The sequence below is a fragment of the Vombatus ursinus genome, unplaced genomic scaffold, assembly GCF_900497805.2.
Source record: "Vombatus ursinus unplaced genomic scaffold, bare-nosed wombat genome assembly UNPS02014859.1, whole genome shotgun sequence".
NCBI lineage: Eukaryota > Metazoa > Chordata > Mammalia > Diprotodontia > Vombatidae > Vombatus > Vombatus ursinus.
Genome location: NW_020954637.1, coordinates 853,500 through 876,412, shown reverse-complemented (window position 1 = coordinate 876,412; position 22,913 = coordinate 853,500). Strand labels below are relative to the sequence as shown.

At 42.8% G+C, this 22,913-nt stretch overlaps 1 protein-coding gene across 2 annotated transcripts in view; it reads right to left on the bottom strand.

Moving 5' to 3' along the window:
- STPG1 (sperm tail PG-rich repeat containing 1) overlaps positions 1–22,913 on the bottom strand; it is an 89,759-nt gene that overhangs the window by 54,774 nt on the left and 12,072 nt on the right. For both annotated transcript variants that reach the window (XM_027841449.1, XM_027841451.1), the window contains exon 3: positions 20,600–20,718. In XM_027841449.1, the coding sequence (XP_027697250.1) occupies positions 20,600–20,718 (119 nt within the window). The remainder of the gene's footprint in view (positions 1–20,599; positions 20,719–22,913) is intronic.

Sequence of the window (22,913 nt, the reverse complement as noted above, 5' to 3'; positions counted from 1 at the left end):
AAATACAAGGGATAGAAAGACAAAAGATAGAAACATTTAATTTTTTATAAAGGGAAACAGTTGACACTTACAGGGTACTGCAAGTTCTCCAAAGTTCTTTCCAATTCATTTTCTTATTTGATCCTCACAATGATGCTGGGAGGTAGGTCCTATTATACTCCCCATTCTGAAGATGAGGAAACTGAGACACAGAGTAGTTAAGTGACTTGCCTAGGGTCATATAGCTCACAGTTGTCTGAGACTAGATTCGAACCCAAGTCTTCCTAATTTCAAGTCCAGACATCATTCATTTAAGACACGCTACAGATTGATGATAATTCCATTCAATGAGTGTTTACCAGGTACTTTCTCCATACCATCAGAGTAGGCAATTTTTAAAAAATTAAATACAGTTACAAAATCACAGGAGCTCAGAGTTGAAAATTACCTCAGAGACCAACTAGTCTGACCCACAGAACCTGAACATGTATCCTCAGTAGAACATACTGTGGTAACTGGTCATCCAGTCTCTGCTTGAAGACCTCCAGTGGAAAAACAAAGGGACAAACCCTGCTCCATCCCAGGCAGCCCCTTCCACTTTGGGACAGCTCTCCCTGTTTGGAAGCTCTTCCTAGCATCAAGCCCAAAACAGCCTGCTCTGTAACTTCCACATGAACCTTTGGACATTTGAAGCTTCTCCGGCTAAACCCAGCCAGTTCCTTGGGCAGCACATGGCCTGCCACCTGGGCCCTTCCCCATCCCTGTTGCAAATCTCTGCCCTCCAGATGCTTATTTAATTTAACAAGCAGCAAGGGCCTCCGCTGATGCATAAGAGCCCTATTGCAAGGTTCCCGAGATTTAAAGCATCAGGAGTTTGCATTTCCTGAGAGTGTTAGGAAATAGAATATGTGAATGAGGGCGTTAGGAGTGAAGGAGAGGTCCAGGAAAAATGCTCTTGGAAATTCTGAAGATGGAGAAGATGCTTACGAGGCATCAGAAAAGGCACTGTGGAGGAAGGGGCACCAGCATCGTGAACCTAGGGCAGACAGAGACCTCTGAATCCATCTGGTGCAAACCTCTCATTTTCCACATAAGGAAACAGAGGCCAGGAGAAGTCAGGCTACTTGCCCAAGATCACATGGACAGTAAATGACAAAGTCATGATTTCAATGGGAGTCCTCTGGCTCCAAAACCCATGCACTTTCTTTGGCACCACCAGGCCTAAGCCCGGAAGGAAGAGGATTCGGAGAAGACATTCACAAATGTGCCCAGAAACGAGAGGGAGGGTCAGGGTCAGGAAACTACTAGGAGTTCAGATACTGCCACAGAATCTTCTAAAGCAAGAGCTTTTTGTGGGTCATGTGCCACCCTCCCCCATCAGGTATGGCAGTTTGGGGGAGCCTGTGGACCTATTCTCAAAAGAGTGTTTTAATTTTTTATTTTTTATTAATTTAATTTTAATTTTCAACAATTACTTCCACATGCTTTTGAGTTTTTAATTTTTATCCCCCTCCCTCACCAAGACAACAGTGTTTTTAAATACAGAAAATTACAGAGGAAATCAATTATATTGAAATATAGTTGTCAAAGTATTTTTAAAATTTTTTTGAAAAGCTCATAGATGTCAGGTTAAGAATCCGCATCCTAGCTAGAGTATTTTCTAAGTCATAGAATGTTAGCGACCTCATAGGCCATTGGAGATTCAATGATCCTACCCTCTAATCAACTAGTGCTCTGGAGGCGTTCATGAAATCCTTCCCGAATTATCGCTTGACAGTCCAGTTCTGCCCAGATGCAGAGAAGGCCAGAAGGCATCTGAGTTATGGGAGATGAGGAAGAGGGCAGAAGAGAGAGCTCACAGCAAATGGCCTCAACTTTTTTCTGTTAAAAATGAGGCAAAATTTTCAGCTAAGAGAAGTGGGGTGGGGGGAATTATGGGAGGCTTGAGGGGGGATGAAAAAGTTTGGAAGATACAACATCACTAATGTGAAAATATGTTTAATAGGAATGTATATGTACAGCCTCTGTCAGATTGTGTGCCATTTTGGGGAGAGAGATGGGGAGGGAAGGAAAGAAAAATTTAAAACTCAAAAGCTTATGGAAGTGATCATTGATAAATCAAAATAAATTAATTTTTAAAAAAAGGTTTGGAAGAGCTGCTGTGGAGAGGAGGATAGCTGCTGCTTTGAGAGAAGAAATGACGTGTTAATAAGTCATGCGGTCAATGGTTGTTGAAGCAAGTAGTGGAACTGGGGTGCAGCTTGGGACAGTAGAAAGAACTGGATTTTGGAGTCAGGGTGGGTCAGTCAATAAGCCCCAGAGACACAAAAAGAAGCAAAAGATTGTTCCTGCCCTGCCCTGACAGAGCTTGCAATCTAGTGAGGAAGACAACAAGCAACAAGTATGTGTATAAGATCTATATGCAGGGTAAATAGAAGTAATTAAAACAGGGCCTGTACTAGAATTTAGAGGGGAGGGGGAAGGCTTGGGTGGGGGTGGGGGGGTGAGGGGGTGGAGGTGGGGGGGTGACAACAGTTTGCATCTAGTCTAAGCAGGATCTTGCCTCTGCCACTTGTGGAACAAGCTGTGTGAACTAAAACAAGTCAATTGGCTTCTCTGGGACTCTGGGACATCAGCTCTATCTCTGAAGTCCCCTCCAGCTCACTCTACACATATGATCCCTCCAACCCCCAAAACAGGGTCTTATCCACTAAGTAACCAACCCTCAAAGAAATTAAGGACCCCGGAAATCTTAAAGAGTTATGTGTTGTTGTTGTTGTTGTTCAATCATTTTTCAGTTGTATCCAATTCTTCGTGACCCCATTTGGGGTTTTCTTGGCAGAGATACTGGAGTGGTTTGCCATTTCCTTCTCCGGCTCATTTTACAGATGAGGGAACTGAGGCAAACAGAGTTAAGTGACTTGCCCAGGGTCACACAGCTAATAAGTATCTGAGGCCAGATTTGAACTCAGGAAAACAAGTCTTCCTAACTCTCCAAGACCAGCACTCTATCCACTGCACCATCTAGCTGCCCCAAAGAGTTACATAGGTGTGAATTATTATTTATTATAAAAATGTTTTCTAGGTTGATAGAAGGGACTATCTCATTTTTTTCTTTGTATCACCAGGATCTGGCTCATACTTTGGGATTAATAAATGTTTGTTAAACTGAGTCAATGGTCTTTGGTCTAAGAGAGATGGCTAAATAACCATCCTTTTATTAACAACCTACTGGCCTTATTAATAAAATGATTTTTAAAAACTGAGCCAAATTGAATTGAATTGAATTGTTTAATTCAACAGACAGCAGATAACCCAGGTATCCAAGTCCCAAGGCAAGACTCCATTCCTTCCCTTAGTTAATCCAGTAGAGTTTATGGAGCAGCAATGCTCTATACCCAATACCTTGGTCAAGACTGCAGCCCTGCCAGAAGGAATATGGCACCACCTTATGTGTAGGAGACTGCTGGGATCTCTGCTTCAGGTTTACAGGTAGTGAGGATTCTGCTGAAGCTGTGTGTTTAGCCCCAAGGGAGAGACAGAGGAGAGCTAGATATTGTTTGTTAACAAACCTTAACAGCCATCCAGGGCCTGACCTCCAAGCGTCTACCAAGTTGGAGGATGCCATGTGAAGCCATCTAAGTGGTAGGAGTGGAGGGGGAAAGGAGGTGGAGATTGTCCTCTGGGCTTTTGTGAGAGACAATGGGAGAGCCAAACATCTGGAATCATTACAGGGGGGTTGGTAGACAGATTCCTGGGTGGGTCATAAAATGAAAAGTCTTTCACTTCTACGTCAACAGTTCAACTGTTGGTGACAACCAGTTGGTGGCTAAAGTTAAAGAGCTGAAAGGTCTGGACGCGTCCCACAGGGCAAGTATCCATGCGGCAAATGGTATGAATTGAACAATGAGAGAGGTTAATATCCCAGATCTAAGAGGAAGGAGGTGATAGCCACGGGCTCTGACAAGGTCCCAACCGCAGGGTAATGGGTCTACCAAGGATTATACTTGTTCTGCTTGACCTGGGAAGACAGAGCTCTACAAATCAACCAGCAGGCGTGTAAATGCTTACTATAAATAGAGCCGGGTCTTGTAGTTTCCTTGAAGACCCAGCTCAAATGGCACTTGTCCCAAGTGTCATGAATCTTTTTTTTTTTTGGTGAGGCAATCTCAATTAAGTGACTTGCCCAGGGTCACACAGCTAGTAAGTGTCAAGTGTCTGAGACCAGATTTGAACTCAGATCCCCCTGACTCCAGGGTGAGTGCTTTATCTACTTCAACACCTAGCTGCCCTCATCCTTTCTTGATGCCCCCCACTAGCATTTTTCCCACCCATGACCACCTTGAATTCTTTTTGTACAAATTATGTAAATATTCACATGTATACAAGTTAGCAGGATGCCTTGCACATACCAAGCAGTTAATACACATTTGGGGGACAGCCGGGGCAGAGGTGTTGAATATGGGAGATGGAGTTCTGAGAATGAAGAACAATAGGGCAGCTAGTTTTACTGGACCATAGAGTATGTGAAGGTGAGTAATATGTAATAAGATTAGAAAGGGAAGTTGGGGTCTGTTTACAAAGAGCTTTGAATGTCAAACAGAGTTTATATATTTTATCCTATAAAAGTGATAGGAAGCCACTGAAATCTACTGCATAAGAGAGAGACCTGGTCAGGCCTATGCTTTAGGAAAATCACTTTGGCAGCTCAGCCAAGGATAGATCAGTGTGGAGAGGCCTGAAGTTGGGAGTCCAATTAAGAGACTGCACTCCAGAAGGGAGGGGATGAGGGTTTGAATTAGGATGATGGGTGCGTGAATGAATAGGAGATAGATGAAGGAGATGTCCGAGAGGAAGAAGTCGCAAGGCATGTGAATGTATGGGCTGAGAGGGAAGGCGGGAGGAGTCAACGATGCTACTGAGCTTACAAAACTGGGTGATTGGAAGGACGGTGATACCCTCCAAAGAAATAGGAAAGTTTGGAAGAATGGGGGATTGCATTGGGGGGGGAGGGACAGGGAGGGTTGGGGAGGGGAAGATAAAGGGAAGTTATAGAAAGGCTGATTTACGCTCCATATAAGGAAGAACTTTCTAGTTTCCTTTCTGAAAATAGAATGGACAGGCTACTGAGGTGAGTGAGATCTCTGTCACTAGAAAAATGTTTAAGCAGAGACTGGATTACCATTTTCTGGGGACCCAAAGGGGAAAAACACTTAGGCTTGGACTGGATAGCAAAGGTCCTTTCTAGCATTTAGATTCTATGGCTCCATTTTCTATTATTTTTAATAACAACAATAATAATGCCTTCCATTGCCATATTCAAGGGGTCTCCTAGGGAAGGGAGGGCAGAGGGGGATAACAGGCCCAAAGTTCTCCTTTTGGGGTCTGTCAGTGGTCAAAATTACTCATGTGCTCCCACCCAATTACACTGAACTGAGAGTCAGGAAATCAGAGCTCTGGGGCCAGCTGATTGGCCTTGTGACCGTGAGCAAGTCCTTTCACCTGCCTGGGTCTCAGTATCTGCTTTATTGAAATCAAGGGGTTCAATAAGTCTCCTCTAGCCCTAACATGCTATATTTTGAAAGCTCTCTGAGCTCAGTTAATCTGTGTTCTAAGCTCCTTCCCAGCTCTGACATTCCATGTTCTAAAGGCCCTCTCAGTTCTGACATTCTATGTTCTAAGGACCCTCCTAGCTCTGGCATTCTATGAGTCTATGAAATAGAAGGAAAACATCCAATATTAACACTGAGCTAGCTTTTGGCTCATTTCACTGGAGAAATTATTCAAGAACCATAGACAAATACTGGGGAACATTATTCTTATCCAATTCCCTTTAGTTTGAATTGTTTCCTGAGCACATGTTGGTTGCCCCTGAGCATTAGACTTAAGGGACTTGTATTCAAATCCTGGCTGTTTTTTACTTGATATGTGGCCTGGGACAAGTCACTTCCCCTCTTTGAGCCTCAGTTTCCTGCCCTGTAAAAATAAAGAGTTGGGCTAGATGACCTCTCAGTCCCATCCTATGAAGGCCACAGGGTCTGATGAGCTCTGATCCACCTTTTGGTAGGATTCTGTCCTTCCTCCCTCTTCCCCTCCTGCCCATCCTTGTCTAGAGTAGCTGGGTTTCCTTGCTCCTCGTCCCAGCAGCTATGATTCAGGCAAGAAAACACTTCATTTTTTTGTTCCAAACAAAAGAGGGTGCCAAATGGGAAAGGCAGGATGGAGCCCCAAGGGAGCAACCAGGAAAACCAGAATGAGCTCCATTGATGAGAGTCACTTGCTTAAACAAGCATGGCTCCTCCAGCGGCTACGAAGGCCAGTTGTTGAGAAGGAAAGAGCAACGGGGACAAATGGCCACCCCAGCAGGCCCAAACAAGGAGCTTTTGGATCAGTTCCTAGACCTGGCTTTATTGGGTCTGAAACAGAGGTTGCAAAGGAAACCAGTTCCACTACTCCAAAAAAAAAAAACAAAACCGTATGGCAGGAATCTGAGACAAATAAAAGTCAGATGTCCAGAATAAAGAAGACAACAATCTCATAGTCCTTTGCTCTCATCAGACCACACTTGAAGTGATGGGTTCTGTTCTAAGCATCATATTTTCTTTTTTTTGGTGAAGCAATTGGCGTTAAGTGACTTGCCCAAGGACACACAGCTAGTACATGTCAAGTGTTTGGTCTGAGGCCGGATTTGAACTCAGGTCTTCCTGACTTCAGGGCTGGTGCTCTATCCACTGTGCCACCTAGCTGCCCCTAAGCATCACATTTTCAAAGGGGCATTGACATCCTCAAGTGCACCCAGAAAACACTGACCAGGATATTGTTGGGGACTAGAGAAGGTTCTTTGAGAATTAGTTGAGGTACCTGGGTCAGAGGACCAATGACAAAGCATGCTTTCTACTTCCTGATAATCAGTCAGTCATGGAAGACACATTATCAAGCTCTTACTTTGTGTCAGGAGCTTCGATAAGAGCTAGGGAGGAAAGGAAAGGAGTCAAGCCTTGGATAGAAAGCCTGAGGCTCTTCCTTCCCACCAAATGCCAATTCCACCATGAATCCACATAGCAGGAAGCAAAGAACCCATTTATCCAAGTCAATAGCAAAACAGAAATCAGAGGAAGTACATGTAGGACAATGTATACCAGACGGTACAGAGTGAAGGAGCTCTTCCATTTGGAACAAGATAACTCAGCTCAACCAAGAGAGTGCATCCCAGATCTCACCCAAGGGGAAACTCCCCGAGTATGTAGTGTAGCAAGCTGGGGATAAGGACATGATGGACACAGCTCATGCATCTCATGTTGGCTTCCTCCCAAAGTCTTATTCTCCCTTCCCCAACCAGAAGTGGGGTTGGCCTTTTTCATCTCCTCTCTTGCAGCTAGAAGCTAGGAGCACCCAAAGGCCAAGAAATCAGAGAGGCTCCCAAAGAGCAAAGAAACTACAGCTCTACTCTCTCCTGTTCTCAACAACTCCATCCCACCCCTCACTTCACACAGGCACAGGGCATTGATCTCCACCAATAAGGAGAGAATCCCATACTGACGGTCAGACCTGGAGACATGGTCAGACCTGACCTTAAGGAAGATCAGTTTGATAACTGGAGTGGAGAGACGAACCAGAAGAGAATTATAACAATCCGGGCATGAGGTGACAAGGTCCCAGACTAGGGGGATGGCAGTGTCCAGGACTTATGGGAGAGATGTTGTGAAGTTAGACTCAATGGGATTGGGCAATAGATTGGACATAGGGAGAGTGAGGGGTTGAGGATGACATTTGGGATTCAAACGTGGGTGACTGGGACAATGGTGTTGCCCTGAGAAGTAAAAGGGAAGTTAGGAAGAAAGGAACATTTAGCAGGGAAGATGATAAGTTCAGTTTTAGACACACTGAGTTTAAAATGTCTATGGGATTTTCAGTTGCAGATGTTTAAGAGACAGTAGGAGATGTGAAGTCAGAAGTCAGAAGAGAGATGAGGGCTATATAAATAGGTCTGAAAATCACCTACCTAGAGATAAGAATTGAATCCATAGGAAATGATGGAATCACCAAGTGAAAAAAAAATTATTTTATCCAATTTTGGTCTAACACCGTCATCTTTGTTAAATTCAGTAGCAGCTGAAACTTGTGGCCATCCAAATGACTATAGAAACAAAGGCAGACCAAGCTTGGCCCTGGAGAAGAGAAGAGGGTCCAAAACAAAGACATGGGAAACAAATGTGGCTGGCTTACCAGACACTTGACTTAGATGAAGATTCAGCAAAGGAAACTGAGAGTGGTCAGACAGGCAGGAAGAGAACCAGGAGAGATCAGTGTCATGAAAAACTAGAGAAAAGAGAGTATTCAGGGCAGTTTCCAAAGGCTGCAGAGAAGTCAAAGAGCATGAGGACTGAGAAAAGGCCATTGGATCTAGCCATGAAGAGACCATTGGCAACTCTGGAGAGAGCAGGACAATAAGGCTGGAGGCCTGACTGTTGATACTTAAGAACAGAGTGAAAGGAAAGAGCAGAGAGGTGATTTGAGGTGCAAAATGAGACCCACATTTTTGTGCAGGGCCAATGTAGGAATTTGTTTGGCTTGACTCTACCAATCTGGTTTTCATTCTCTTTTTTTTAATTGGTTGGGAGGTGGGGGAGGGACAGGATTGCCAAAAAGAAAAAGAAAAAGAAAAAAAAAGAGTTGGAGCATTTTTAAATGCAGAGAACAGAAAGGAGGCCACACCCCTCATTTTCCTGAGGTCCAAAGACTTTAAATGACTTGTCTAAGATCACAGGTATTAAATAAAAGCTTGGCTCTGCTATTAACCAAGACCCTCTGATGTGCAAGCCCGTATTGTTCCTAATACTACTAATGGTTATAGCTAACATTTATAGAGAGCTTTAAGGTTTGTGAAGTGTGGCATTTTGGGTAGAGCGCTATGCGTGGAGTCAGGAAGACCTTCATTCAAATCTTGCTTCAGACACTAGCTGTGTGACCCTGAACAAGTCACCTAACTTCTCTATCTCAGTTCCCTCATCTGTAAAATGAGGGGGTCATATCCCACAGACCTCTAACATCCCTTCCAGCTCTAAATCTATGGTCCTCGGATTCATTTGATCTTTACAACAGCCCTGTGTGGTTGGTACTATTATCATCCCCATTTTACAGATGAGGAAACTGAGACTGGCCATCCTTTTTGGTGGAGGGAACTGACACATAAAGAAGTGAAGAACTTTGTCCTAAGGTGTGTAACACCCGATGAATTAATGGTAGAATGAATTGAAAACAAAACTTTGACTGCCCAGGTAAGTGTCAGAAGCAAGATTCTAACTCAGGACTTGCTAATTGATTCCAAGTTCAATTGCTCTATTACTATATCACCTAGCTGCCTCTATGACATCGTGAATACTTTGAATAATTTTTTTTAATAATCTGTATTCTAAGTTTCCTTCTAGCTCTAAGATTCTATGACTGATTTCCATGTAAATCATTACTTTAAGGATCATAAAGTTAGGCTTTTTAAAGATTATCTCATTAGACCCTCAGTTGACAACTCTATGAGCTAGTGCTAATTATTATCCCCATTTTACAAATGGGAAACTGAGGCTCAGCAAGGTTGCCTAGGTTCATATATATAACAGGTGGGATTTGAACTCTAGTCTTTCGGACTCCCGATCCATCGCCCTGTCTATACTACACCTGTTGGCTCTGTAGATTCTTTGATCAAGTGAAATAATATTTGTAAAGCACTCAGCAAGTGCTTGGCATATGTGGTTGTTATTGAATCATTTCGGTCGTGTCCAACCACTCCATGACCCCATTGGGAGTTTTCTTGGCAAAGGTACTGGAATGGTTTGCCATTTTCTTCTCCAGCTCATTTTACAGATAAGGAAACTGAGGCAAACAGGGTAAAGTGACTCACCCAGGATCACACAGCTAATAAGTGCTTGAAGCCAGATTTGAACTCAGGTCCTCCTGACTCCTGGTGTGATGCTCTATCTACTGTGCCACCTAGCTACTTGGCAAAGAGTAAATGCTATATAAACAGTAAATGTATTTTTATCCAATTTTGCTCTCTTTAACACCCTCACCTTTGTTAAACTCAGTCCCAGATGAAACTTGCAGCCATTCTACCACCTTCATAAACTGACTATAGCAACTAAGGCAGATTGTGCTTGGCTCTGGAGAAGAGCTGGGAACTCGTACCTTCCTCCATTAACAGCAGAGGTGGGGGACCATGCATGTGGAACATTACATATACTGTCAGACATAGCTGATGAGTTAATTAGTTTTGCTGAACTGTTTTTTTCCTCTTTTTAAAAAATCTTCATTGAGGGGCAGAGCCAAGATGGCAGAGTAAAAGTAGTGACTTGCTTGAGCTCTCCCCCAAACCCCTCCAAATACCTATAAAAAATGGCTCTAAACAAATTCTAAAGCAGCAGAACCCACAAAAAGACAGAGTGAAACAAATTTCCAGCCCAAGACAACCTGTATGGTTGATCAGAAAGGTATATCATGCCAGATGGGGAGAGGAACGCAGTTCAGCGTGGGCATGCAGGCAAAACAGGCCTCAGCAAACCTGGCGCAGCCCTCAGAGGATTGAATCACAGGCAATTGTGGCAGTTTCCAGGCTTCTCAACCCATGTACACCAAAGACAACTTAGAACGTCAGTAGGAAAAGTCTGTGACTGCAGTGAGAGAGAAGCTGAGGCCCAGCCCCAGTCCCCAAGCACAGCCCCAAGGCAGTGGCTGCTTCTGGAGCTTCCAGCCCACAGACTGGGGGGAATCAAATGGCTGATCAGAGCGGAATTACAGTGATCTCTTTGCTGGTGCAGGATTCTCTTGCTTTGCCCTGCTTGGATCTGGGTCACAGTTCTGGGTGGCACTCCTGGGGCGAGGAGGAGTGCTGGTGTGGTGGAACTTGTAGTGGTGGTGGAGAGGAAACCCTCCTCATAGTTCCAAGGCAGAAAACAATGCTTGTGGTCACTTATAGACCAGAGCACAGGCCAGGAAAGGAGTAAACACCTCACCCTTGATCATACCACATTGGAAGAACTGAAAATTTACAGGTCCCTAGAAGTATCTCTGAAACCAGCTGCACAAAACTCCCAAAGTTTGGGACAGTACATTCTCCACACTGGAAGCAGACCACCTTAACAAAGAGTTTATAACTCAAGTAATTTGCTGGAATCATGAGCACACCTCGCAAAAAAAGTCAGACCATAAAATCTTTCTTCGATGACAAAGAAGAGCAAAACATGCAACCAGAAGAAGACACAAAGTCAAAGCTCCTACATTCAAAGCCTCCAAGAAAAATATGAATTGGTCCCAGGCCATGGAAGAACTCAAAAAGGATTTTGAGAAGCAAGTAAGAGAAGTAGAGGAAAAACTGGGAAGAAAAATGAGAGTGATGCAAGAAAATCGTGAAAAACAAGTCAACAGTTTGCTAAAGGAGACCCAAAAAAATACTGAAGAAAATAACATCTTAAAAAATAGCCTAACCCAAATGGCAAAAGAGCTCCAAAAAGCCAATGAGGAGAAGAATGCCTTAAAAAGCAAAATTGGCCAAATAGAAAAGGAAGTCCAAAAGATTACTGAAGAAAATATTTCCTTAAAAATTAGAATGGAGCAATTGGAAGCTAGTGACTTTATGAAAAATCAAGACACTGTAAAACAAATCCAAAAGAATGAAAAAATAGAAAACAATATGAAATATCTCACTGGAAAATCTTCATTAAAAAGGGATGGTTCATTGGAAAGGCAGGGAGAGGGATGTATTCAGAAATGAAGGTGATAAAAAAAAGACGTCAAGAAAAGTAAGATTAATTTTTCAAAAGAAAAGCTTTAAGAATAATTAAAGCAGACTATACCATTTTTTTAAATGGATGAAGTTCTGTCCTGTGGCTCAAAAAGTAATTTAAAACCTTGGGCAGGATCAGGGCATTTTGCTGACAAGCCTAGCTATCAATACTTGCCCCAGAAGGCGGTGTCAGCGACAGGACATGCTTCACAGAGCAGCTGGTTCCCATCCACCTATTTCAATATGCAGTTTATCAAAGCCTCTAAGTGACTGTCTCAAAAGATGTGGCTGATTCAAGAAAGTGCACCAGTTATCTCTCTTTCATGGAAATTCCCCTGAGATTGTGGGGTGTGTCAGCAGGTTAATAAGTAAACAGTTATTAACACTGGGTAGTTTTACAAAAGATTAAACAATACTGGTATGTTGAGCATTTATGAAGATGACAGTCAATAGAAACACTCCACCCCTGCCCCACATTGGTAACATTTTCCATCCCCATGTTGTTGTTCAATTGTGTCATGCCCGAGTCTTCATGACTCCATTTAGGGTTTTCTTGGCAAAGATACTGGAGTAGTTTGCCATTTCCTTCTCCAGTTCACTTGACAGATGAGGAAACTGAGGCAAACAGGGTGAAGTGACTCACTCAGGTCACACTGCTAGTAAGTGTTTGAGGCTGGATTTGAACTCACAAATATGAGTTTTCCCCACTCCAGGTCTGGTGCTCTATCTATTTCACCACCTAGCTGCCCTCAAATCCTCCATCCCCATGCCCCCATGTGAAATCAATGGGGACTTCAAAAGGAATTCTACCACATTTGTCCAATTGATTAACAAACATTTATTAAGCACCTACTGTACGCCAGACACTTTGTTAAGCACTAGGGAAACAAAGATGAAACAGCTCCTGCCCACCAGGAGTTTGCATTCTATTGGGGTGGGGGTGGGGGGACAACAGATATATGTTACATGTATACACATGTACTCTTTTGATCTACTGAAGCCAGCCAGCCTCCTTGTTGTTCCTCCCATAAAGTGCTTCATCTCCAAAATCTGGACATTTTCTCTAACTGTCCTTCATGTCTGGAAGGAACTTCTCCCTCCTCATTTTCACCCCTTGGCTTCCTTCAAGTCTCAGCTAAAATCCCATCTTCTCCAGGAAGCTTTTCCCAAATCCTCCTGATTCTAGCTTCCTTCCTATTGACCCTCTCTATAGCTTGTTTGTACATAGTTGTTTGCCAGTTGTCTTCCCCATTAGACTGTGAGCTCCTGGAGGGCAGGGAGTGTCTTTTGACCTTCTTTGTATCCCCAGTGCTTAACAGAGTGCCTGAAACATAGAAGGTACTTAATACTTAGCAGATGCTTAATAAGTGTTTATTGACTGACCAAGAAGGGGTCAGACTGGCAGGAAGAGAACTAGGAGAGAGCAGTGTCCTGAAAACCTAGAGATAAGCCAGTATCAAGGAGAAGAGGGTGATTGCCGTAATAGGCTACAGAGAGCAAAAGAAAGATGAAAACAGAAAAAAGGTCGTTGGATTTCACAATGAATAAATCACTGGTCACTCTGCAGGGAGGCCACTGTTGTAGATGGTCTTGTCAAGGAATTTAGCCAGGAAAGGGATGGAAGCTATGGGATGATGGCTAGCAAGGATGGATGAAGCATGGGGCTGCTGAAGATAGGGGAGGCATGGGCATGTTTGTAGCAGTAGGAAAGCAGCCAACAGGAAGGGAAAGATTGAAGAAAAGTGAGAGGAGCTGGGAGAGGGGGTGGACGGAATAGGATGACTTGTGCAGGTGAAGGTAAAGGACTTCCTCCTTGGTGAGGAGGAAGTCTACCTCATCATGGGATGGGGGGTGAAGATCCTATGAGATACATTCTTCAGGTGCTATGATCCCCATTTTACAGGCAAGGAAACAGAGGCTCAGAGTGGTCAAGTGATTTGCCCAGGATCACATAGTGAGTTAATAACAAAAGCAGATTTTGAACTCAGGCCTCCTGACTCCAAGTCTAGTACCCTACTTGATGTACCATGCTACCTCTGGACTTGAAATCATTTTTAAAACCATAAAATACTAAAAGTTGCAAAGGACTTACCAGCACATTTAGCCCAACTCCCTTAATTTACAGATGAAGAAACTGAAATACAAAAGAGGAATGGCTCACCCATGGTCACATAGCAAGTTGGTAAAAGATCTAGAACTAGAACCCATCCACTACATAGTTCTAACAACCGGAAAACAACATGGCCTAAGGGCTGGTGCTGCCTGTTATAGGAAACATATCAGACATATCCATTGGGATTGGGCTCTGGAGCCTGCCAGGTTAGGACATCTTGTTTTAGGGTCAACAGAACCCAGATTTGGCTGGGGCAGAAGTGACTGAGAGATAACATTCTGGGATCTATGGTTATCTCCCAGCTCTAATACTCTATGTTCTAAGGCCCTCCCAGCTCTGACATCCCGTGTTCTAAGGGCCCTCCAAGTTCTGACATTAGATATTCTAAGGTCCCTTCTAGTCCTGACATTCTGTATTCTAAGAGCCCTTCCAGCTCTGACACCCCATGTTCTAAGGGCCCTCCCAGCTCTGACATTCAGTATTCTAAGGGCCCTCCCAACTCTGAGATTCTATGATTCTATAATGCAGATCCCAATATTTTGGACTCCCATTTCAGTTAGAGCCTGGAATGAGGCTGGACCTGTGGTTTTCTTAGAGTAAGGAAGTCCTAGTAAAGAGCTTCCTCTCTTAATACAGGTACCTTAATAGGTACCTTCTCTGCAACACGTGATATCCTAAAACTCCCACCAGCTCTAAAACATTTAGATTTTATGATCGCTATCTCCATTTCATGGCAGAGAAAACAGAGTTAGAGTGAAGTTAATACCCTTGTCCTAAATTATGGCCATCCAATGAATCAGTGGTGGAAAAGCTAAATTCTGCCTTTGAAACTCCTGGGTCCCACATGTCCCTCTAACGCACCCCCAATATACCTGTGTCCCCATTCTTAGCATGTTGGTCATGTACCTACATCAGTTTTACGAGCTTGATACATCACTTTGCACATCACTCCAGTATAAAGAATCAGCCCTCTTAAATATGAATTTTCCTTATCAACAAGAGGTTTATTGCATTCTTCCTACAAAAACTCAGGGCCCCAATCCCCCATCTCCTTCCTGTCGAAAGAATATGATTTCCAGATTGAAGCTGGGCTGATCTCAATATCTAGAATGACATTCTTGAGTACTAGGAATGAAATAAAGAGAGGAGAAAATTGAGACGCTGAGAGGAAAACGGACTTGTCCCAGCTCATACAACTGAGTAGTTGCTGTTCTCTGCATTTTATTTTATGCATTGAAAAACATTGTTCTGAGAAGTGGTCCACAAACTCTACCAGATTGCCCAAGGGATCAATAAAACAAGCAAGGTCCAGAACCCCCAGTTGGTGATATTCTTTGCTTATTTATAAAATGCCTTCAAGGAATTATATCCAGGTTCTGGCCACGATAAAGATCTTGAGTGCAGTGTTTTAGAATCATAGATCTTCAAAGTTGAAAGGGCCAAGAGAACACACATTGTCAGAGCTACAAATTCTTCTTCTTCTTCTTTCTCTTCTTCTTCTTCTTCTTCCTCTTCCTCTTCTTCTTCTTCCTCTTCCTCTTCTTCTTCTTCATCTAAAAGGACCAATGACATTATGGGTGATATCTCGACTTGGCAAGTAAATTGGATTTAAGTGAGGCAGAGTTGACTCAGAGATACAAAAAACCTTAGAACACAAAATATCAGGGCTTATTGCCTGTGTGATTTTGACCAAGTCAATTAAAGTCTTCAGTTTCTTTACCTTGAAAATGAAAAGCTTAAAAAAAAAAGGAAAGAGAAAAGAAAGACATTGAACATTGCCTCTGGGTTCCCTCCAGCTGCTTATCTATGAATGAGCTGGGGGGACTTTAAAAACATACTGTCTGTCAGAGCTAGAAGGGACCTTGGAACAGAGAAGCCACTTAGAACACAGAACGACAGAGCCAAAAGAACTTTGAACATTAGAACGTAGATTAAAAGAGCTAAAAGGACTAGAGATAATCAAATTCAAGGGTTCTTAACCTGGGTTCATGGAGACTTTTCAGGGGGTCTGTGAACTTGGATGGGAAAAAAAAATCTTTATTTTCCCTAACCATTGGTTTCCTTTGTAATCCTATATATTTCATTTTATGCATTTAAAACCATCATTCTGAGAAGGGATTCATAGGCTGCCCAAAGGTTCCATGACACAAAAAATTTAAGGCAACTCCCTTATTTTACAAATGTGGAGACTGAGGCTCCAAAGGGGAAGGTGACTTGTCCAAGGTCACACAGGTAGTTAGTGGCAGATCTGAAATGCCTTAGAAGCTAGACGCTTGTGAAAATCCTGACTTCCTCCCCTCTCTAACCTCGCTATCACCTGTGGTTTGGCTCACGTCCATGTGGGTCGACTTCAGCAGGAAATCTTCTGAGTAGCCAGAGTACTTTTAGGAGATAACTTGAAATCTCAGGCCCTCCAGTGTCCAGATTTGAGAATTCAGAAGCTCATCACCTGGGACTCCTGGAAAATGCCCAGAAAGAAGGCCAGGGGAGCTGGCAGCAGCTTCTCTTTGAGTACTTGTCTTCTTTTGTTTAGTTTTCTTCTCACACCAACCTTGCAGGATGGGTGAGGGCTCCATAGACCAGGGAAGGTAAGCTGCTGTGCATCTCCTGGGAATCCAAAAGCACAGAAGAGCAATCAGTTTTAGTGCATAGAGCACTAGCCTGAGGGTCAAAAGCCCAGCATTTGAGTCCTGGCTTTGCCCACTATTAGCTGGGCAACTCCCAGAAAACCACTTCAGCTCTTTGGCCTTGAGTTTATCATCTGTAAAATGGGGATAATAACACCCCATCTCTCAACTTCACAGTCCTTCTAGTAAGATCAAATAAGGCAAAAATATCAAAGCACTTTGCAGACCATGAAGCACTGTTCAAATGTAAAGTATTACCAAACATATGACTTTAGCAAGAAGGCAGGCAGGGGATGAAAAATGGAAACTAGGGAATCGATTTCTTCATTTTGATTGATTTTAGCAAAACATGTAGGTAATAAAGAAATTTAATATAGTTTTGATATCTTAAATTCACAGAATGTTAGAGCAGGAAGGGACCTAAGAACACTGCATTTTCAAGTTATAAGGGAACACAGAACACAGAATGCTAGAACGTAGAACACTGGAGCTGGACAGGATCTTAGGACACAGAAAGGGAGGGCTAATCAGTTGGGACAGCTGAACAAATTGTGGGAATGGAACACACTTGTCTGTAAGAAATGACAGAAGGGATGGTTTCAGAGAAACCTGTGGAGACTTGTATGAAATGATACAGAGTGAAGTGGGCAGAACCAAGAGAATAGTTTCTACAATAACATTCAAAGAAAAAGAATTCAACTTTAACAGACTTCACAAAGTCTGAACCATGCAGTGAACTCCCACGATTCCAGAACACTGAGTCCAGAACACCTGTCACCCATCTCCCGACGTAAAGATGATGGATTTGGTGAAGAACAAGACATATGTTGTTGGACACGGCCAATGAAGGAATCTGTTTTGCTCGATTATTTCTTTTGTTTTCACTCAGCTAGTAAATGTCTGAGGCTGGATTTGAACTCACAAAGTTCTGGAATTCATGAAGAACTCATGAATGCCTGGAGTCAGGCCTAACACTCTGTGCACTATGGTGCCACCTATCTGCCCTTGGTCCCATACCAAATGGCACCACAAAGGTCCCGCCCCTCTTTCCTATATTCCACCTTCCACTGCTAAGACTCCTAGTATTCACCTCACCCTTCCAGGCATGTTACTGAAAGCAGGCTGACCTCTTTGTACCCCACCATGACTCATACACCCTTCTCTTTGTCCTTCCCAAGGGTATCCCAACCAAAGCACCATAGTACTGACCTGGGGAACTCTGCACTCCCTCCTCCCCAAATGAACTTGTCCTATATGTCAGAATTCCTAACGATGGCCCTAGTTAAGACATAGTACATCAGAAAGATAAAAAGGACCTTAAAACAAATTTTCTTAAAGCTGAGGAGGGGCGTAGCCCTTAGAACACAAAATACTGGGGCTGGAAAACATTTGGGGGTCACCCTTCATCTTGCACATGAGAAAACGATGACCTGGAAAGGAAAAGTTTAGGAAAAATAAGTTGTTCAAGGCCACACAATTATTCTTAAGGAACAGCTGGGACTGGGGTCTTGACTACTGACCCAATAATCTTAGCAGGATGATGGTTGTAAAAGTAAAACATGTTAATGAGGGATCAGAAGTCATCTGGGGAGGAGGGGAGGGCATAAATAAAATGGTGATTCCTACCCCCAACATGGCAAAAAGATAGGAAATAAAGAGACTTTTCATGGGGAGTAGCTCCTGCAGGAGAAAAAAAGAAGTAGAGAAAGGGCCTCAGTTTCCTCCTCTGTAAAAAGAGGAGAGTTGGACTTAATGCGCTCTGAGGTCCCTTCCAGATCTAAAGCGGATTTCCCAGAATTTCCTCGCTTTCTTGCTGCCCCCTACTGACAAAATCAGTGAAGTTCCTTTTTTTTGGATGATCAAGTATCAGTGAAATATAGTGGTCCTAAAGCCTGGAATTAGAGGCAAAGGGAGTCAGAAGGAGAAGGGTGGCATAGGGCCACCATTGAAGTAGGCCAGTCAACCTGCTCTGGGCATAGCTGTGACCCAAAAGAGTAAATGGAAAAAAAAAGAAATGGAGATAATGGATGACTTTATTGAAGTAGTGAGATAAGGATAAAAATCACCTGTGTTTTCAAATAACACCACCAAAAACCAAGAAAAACTGATAAATACCCTGAAAAAATGATAAAATATATCACATATTGGGCATTAACTTACCATGATGCACAAGAGACCTATACAAGGACAACCTCAAAGCTTCTCGCAGAAATCAACAGGGAAATGAACAGAGGGATATCCCCTGTTCGAGGCTAGGTTGAGTCAAAAATAATAACATACCAATAGGTGATTGTAATGGAATCCAACCAAGTCGTATAACAAAATTCACATTTTTAAAGAGATGGCCAAGAACATCAAAAACAATGAAAAATAAAACTGGAGGAAAGTTAGGCACCACCAGATCTCAAAATATGTGATAAAACAATAGTTATGAAAACTGTTAAGAACGGGGAAGATTTACTGAAAAGAGATTAACTGAACAGAGAACCCAAAGACTAAAAAATGTCAGTTTTTCTAAGATTTCTCCAGACAAGCGGGTGATTTCATCAGGATGGAGAGCTACCAGGGTCAGATGCAAAGCAGGCATCTCCTCTGTAACCCACCTAGCCTTCAAGACTTACACAAAGCATTAAGAGGTTAAATAAAAAGTGCCCGAGGGCCCAGAGTTATTTAGTGGCAAGGCTAGGATTTGAACCCAGGTAATTTCACTCCAAATCAAATTTTTCTTTCCACTGTATTTCAAGGTCACAGCATCTTAAAGCTAGGTGGGACTTCAGAAAGCAGATTAGACTTTAAAGAGCATTATGACCCCACCCCCACCCCCATTTAAAAATGAGAAAACTGAAGCCCAGAGAAGGGGAATTTAATTGACTAAGGCCACACAGACAGTGGAAGACCAGGAAGCAGAACTCAGGTTTTCCATATTCTTCCTTTCCATCAATGGCTCTTTCCACTGTATCATATTAAATGACTGGCAGCATCCTGAAGGGGAAACGTCAAGGAAAGACGGGAGATCGGAAAGAGACAGATATAGGTAGCTGGAGAAGAACAATAACATAAAATGATGAGAAGATATAAAATAGTATATAAATGACAAAATATGCAAAATGTAGATAAGGACTTTCATCCCCAAAAGGGTCATCCCCATTTTCTCAGACCTTGTCTTTTTCTTTTTTTGTCTTTAGGGTTTTTTTTCCTATTTGTTTGCGTGTGTTTCTGGAGATGGGGTCTCCCTGTCTTGCCAGGGTGCAATTACAGCAGCCTGAGGCCAATAGTGATTGGCATAGAAGGTACGGTGTTAGACTCAAGCCTGCTACAGCTCAGAACTCCTAAACTCAAGCGATCCGTGGCCTCACCCTCCCCAGCAACAAAAACTATGGGCCAGTGCCACTTTGGACAACAGAGTAGATAGAACAGAAGATTATCTTTCCCAAGATTTAAGACATTTCTATCTCACTTTATAAAAAAAAAAAAATGAAACCTTTAAAAAAGCATACTCACAGCTACATGGAGTACACTGCCCTCTGGTGTTCAAAACAAAGGACAAACAGTTAAATGGAAAATATTTAAATGAGTGTGTATATGTATTTGCATTTATTTATATTTTATATCTATAATATACATTTTCTAGACAACTATACTAAATATGTTACATGTATGTATTTATATACACTTTAATTGGCTTTATAAAGGTTAACTATTGTTATTATTTTAGCTTCAAGATCCAAGTAGTAATAAAGAATTTGTTTGTAGAATTTTAAAATTTTGGAGCTGAATGTTATCTTGGAATGTTGAATGTTAGAACATATAATATCACAGCTAGAAGGCTTAGGATTGGAAGGGACCTTAGAACAGAGAAAGTTAGAACACAGAAGGTTAGAACATAGGCCGTCTGAACTGAGAAAGATCTTAGAATACAGTAAGTCAGAGCTGGGAGGGACTTTAAATATCCTCTGACCATTAACACCTTCACTTTACAGATAAAGTGACTGAGGCCCACAGAGATGCACGGACGTGTTTAAGGATACCGGAATAGCTCCCATGACATAAGCTGATCATGCTAAAATCCTGAATAAAAGTAGGAAAAATCAAAAATAGCATCATTACCAGTTTACAATAAAATCTTTTGCTTTGACTGTTAAATCCTTTTCTTTCTGAGTCCGGGATTATTATGGTCCGAAATTTATAAGGAATGGAAGATGGCTTTGGATATGCTCCAGTGTAACCTAAATGATTAAAAAAAAAGACATTTTTTTAAAAACATAAAAAGATGAGTTGGAGAATGGAGGAAATGGAGCTCTGAGATCAAGATTTCTTTTTAACAAGCCACTGCCCTAGGACTTGTGAAAAGGGATTAAATAAACCCTTACAGGGGGTACCTCTTTCAAAACCTGTTTATACAAATTCAATTCAATACCAAATACTTATTAAGCATTCAATGTGTGCAGAACAATCCATTCATCAGGGAAGATACAAAAAAATCAAAATGTCCCTGATTTTGCTCACCCAGTTTAAATCTTGAGTGGCAGGACCAGACAAGGGCCATTTCTTTGTCACCATCACTGGTGCATTCTCGTAACCAGCCTATGACGAAGCATCGTGAATGGCAGAACCTCAGAGCCAGAAGAGACCTCAGAGGTATCTGGTCAAGTATATACCTGGGGGGGCAGCTAGGTGGCACAGTGGATAGAGCACTGGCCCTGGATTCAGGAGGACCTGAGTTCAAATCCAGCCTCAGACACATAATACTTACTAGCTTTGTGACCCTGGGCAAGTCACTTAACCCCCACTGCCCAAGCAAAAACAACAACAGCAACAAAAAAAATCAAATATATACCTGGAAAAGGATCCCCTGTGAGACCTTCCCAACAAGTAGTCATCCAGCCTTTGCCAGAAGACCTTCAGGAACAGGCAACCCAACCTACACTGGGACAGCACGATGTGTTGGGGGGTTCTTCCTTCCCTCTAGTATAATATGCATCTTCACTGCTTCTACTCGTTACTCCTGGTGCTGCCCAATGGGGCCCAGTAGAACCCTGAGAAAAATGCTTAAAGAGCACCATAAGTTGAGTCCCACCATCCTTTTGAAGGGCCACAGTAAAATGTCTGTTCAGCTGAGATGCAAATTATCATACTGTTCTTATGAAATTAACTACCCCCGCATAAAGCTGTTCATCCAATATGGTGTTTTTGAGGAAGAAATAAATGGCATCAGGTGGGGTGTTGCCCTTCCATCAGCCTATCTGAGGCAGCAATGACTTAACAAAAAGGGAGCGTACCAGCGCTTGACCTACAAGGGTCTGGATTTCAGCCCTGGCTCCAACACACTGGCTGGATGATTTCCTTCTGGGCCTCAATTTCCTCCTCTGTGTTAGGCTTTCTTTGAGAACCTCTTTGGCTGGTACATGTTAATCTCCTACACTGTCCACATTTTGAGTCCCCAGAAAGATGGAAATATCAGACTGAGTGACCTCAAGGGATCCCAGTAAACAGGGCAAAAGAGGTCACACAAGACGTCCTGCAACTAAAGGACTTTGACAAGGACAACAGAGTAACAATCTCACTGCGGCATACTTTTCCAGGCGCGTTACACATTATTCCCTCTCGTGCACTCTAGAGTTTAGCCAAACTGGACTCCCAGCTCTTCCTAATCCTTTGTGCAGGCGGTGTCCTGTGCCTGGCTCTTGCCCTCTGATTCTTGCATCCATAACACCCTCCAAGGCTCAGCTCAAGCACCACCTCCTTCAAGAGACCTTTCCTGACTCCCCTCCCCCAGATCACTGGGCATTTGTTTTTATACGTCTTAGAGTTATTATCAGTGAACCTGCTGTTTTCCCTAAGTAAAATGTCTGCTCCTTCAGGGCACAGATCACCTCGATTTCCTATTTGTATACCTAATGTTTCATTCACTGCAGTCGCTTGATATTTGTTGACTGATAATATACCATGACGAGCCAATAACATTTTAATTAAAAATCCCATGAAAGGAGCCGGCTCAATCTCCGCAGGTGCACACGAAGCGTACAGAGCCAGACACGGATGAACCATCTACTAATTCCACGTACGGATTCTGGTGGCTCTCCTATTTCACCCAAGTGAATGAGCCCCACCAGAAAATCCCAGGCCTGCCCACTGCTTTATACTAGTGATCCCTTCCTCTGCATAGTATTTTTCATTTTACAAAATACTTTACATATATTATCTTATTTGAACCTCACAACACACCTGGGAGGCAGGTGATGCCAGTATCATTATCCTCTCTTAGTGATGAGGAGAATGGAGCTCAGGTGGAGAAATGCTTGGCCAGGGGTCACACAGCACAAGTGGTACGATGGGAGTTGGAATCCATGGCACCTCCCTCCAAGTTCAGCTAGCTCTCTCTCTCTCTCTCTCTCTCTCTCTCTCTCTCTCTCTCTCTCTC